Genomic DNA, 1713 nt, shown 5'->3' with positions numbered 1-1713 from the left:
TCTTCCATAGGGCAGCCAGAGAAAGCTGCTGCTGCTGCATCACTCAGCTCTGTATGAGAGGCCCTGGCACAGCATCAAAGACCTGCTCTGATTGTAAACACCACTGTAGTATCCAGGCCTGTGAAACCCACCTGCCAGTGCACCAGAAAGCACAGTAACAGGGCACACATACAGGTCTGGAATCAGTGGGAAAGTATTCAGAGACATTGTCTATAAGAAATTCATATGATTCTCTCTAGCCTCAAGTGCGTAAACCATCACATACATTTTAATGTTTCTTATGTTGTCAGTTATGTGCACTTTTTAGTCTAAAATTAAACAAAAAAGTACAATTAATAAATAGAATAAATATGTAAATATAAATAAATCTGCGATCCTTATAAAAAATATAAATATATAAAAAAAAAAAAGTGTTTTGTTTTGTTTATTCAAACAGTATGAAAGCCACAAGATTATATATATATATATATATATATATAAAGAAAAAAGCTCACATAGGGCCATATGTCAGCAGAAAAATGAGAATCAATGAAAAACGAAGTTGTCATCAATCCAGACATAAAATCAAGATCTGCCCGCAGACATCCTTTCTGATGCTGAATGAGACACCAACTCTGCGTCTGGCTTGAACAGCCACATCACTCACCCTGCAGACAGACATCTGGTTGGTTGTCAGGGTCCCTGTCTTGTCTGAGCAGATAACGGAGGTGCATCCCAGCGTCTCCACTGAGGGCAGAGAACGGACAATGGCATTTTTCTTGGCCATTCGACGGGTGCCCAATGCCAGGCAGGTGGTGATGACAGCTGGAAGACCCTCCGGGATGGCTGCCACTGCCAAGGCCACAGCTATTTTGAAATAGTAGATGGCACCTCGGATCCACGAGCCACCGTGGACCGGATCGGCGAAATGGCCGATGTTAATGACCCAGACGGCAATGCAGATAAGGGTGATGACCTTCGAGAGTTGTTGGCCAAACTCATCCAGCTTCTGTTGCAGCGGGGTCTTCTCCTGTTCGGTTGATACCATCTGGTTGCGGATCTTGCCGATTTCGGTGGAAACACCGGTGGAGACAACGATACCGATAGCCCGACCTGCAGCAATGTTTGTGCCCTTTTGGAAAACATCAGAACATGCATATATAAACACATATACACTTAAACGGAACAAAGCCACCAAAAGACCTTTCAAATCTAAATTTACACTTTTGCAGACTTGGAAACAACAACAGCAGCATCAGAAGTTCCTCAGTCCCATATAATTTTATAAAACGTAGCTTGGAAAAATCATTGACTTGTGTGGAGTTGGCTATAATGTCATTTGGGATATTTTCGACTAATAGGAAACTACATCTTTCATTACCACGATGTGTTGGAAAATGCATAAAGCTGGACTATAAAAGCACATAGGCCATATACAGTTTATTTTAAACGACTAAAGAAGAAAACAGGCAGACTGCATTAACTCTGACGTTATACTATCACTCTCTATGCCAATAACGTCACCTGGGGTGTTCCCTATCCCCAGATGATGTTAGCGCAACCTAAGTGGATTGAGAGCGGACAAATGCATGTCTACTTAGAGCATCTGAATGACTGCAAATGAACGCAGACAGGAAGAGCATGTTTAGACTGAACAGAATACTTAAGTCTTACTATATCCTACAGCAGGGGTGTCCAACCCTGCTCCTGGAGAGCTACCATCCTGCAGATTTC

The 1713-nt window shown here is 42.5% G+C and overlaps 1 protein-coding gene across 4 annotated transcripts in view; it reads right to left on the bottom strand.

Annotated features, from left to right (window-relative positions):
• LOC107748501 (sarcoplasmic/endoplasmic reticulum calcium ATPase 2-like) overlaps positions 1–1713 on the bottom strand; it is a 72675-nt gene that overhangs the window by 27300 nt on the left and 43662 nt on the right. Inside the window, exon 8 of one of the 4 annotated variants that reach the window (XM_016563294.1) lies at positions 647–1111. The exons of the other annotated variants lie outside the window; for them this stretch is intronic. Within the exon in view, the coding sequence (XP_016418780.1) occupies positions 647–1111 (465 nt within the window). The remainder of the gene's footprint in view (positions 1–646; positions 1112–1713) is intronic. 4 annotated transcript variants of the gene reach the window in all.

The sequence above is a fragment of the Sinocyclocheilus rhinocerous genome, unplaced genomic scaffold, assembly GCF_001515625.1.
Source record: "Sinocyclocheilus rhinocerous isolate Xijiao unplaced genomic scaffold, SAMN03320098_v1.1 scaffold230, whole genome shotgun sequence".
In the NCBI taxonomy this organism is placed as follows: domain Eukaryota; kingdom Metazoa; phylum Chordata; class Actinopteri; order Cypriniformes; family Cyprinidae; genus Sinocyclocheilus; species Sinocyclocheilus rhinocerous.
This window is presented reverse-complemented; position numbering and strand designations above follow the sequence as displayed.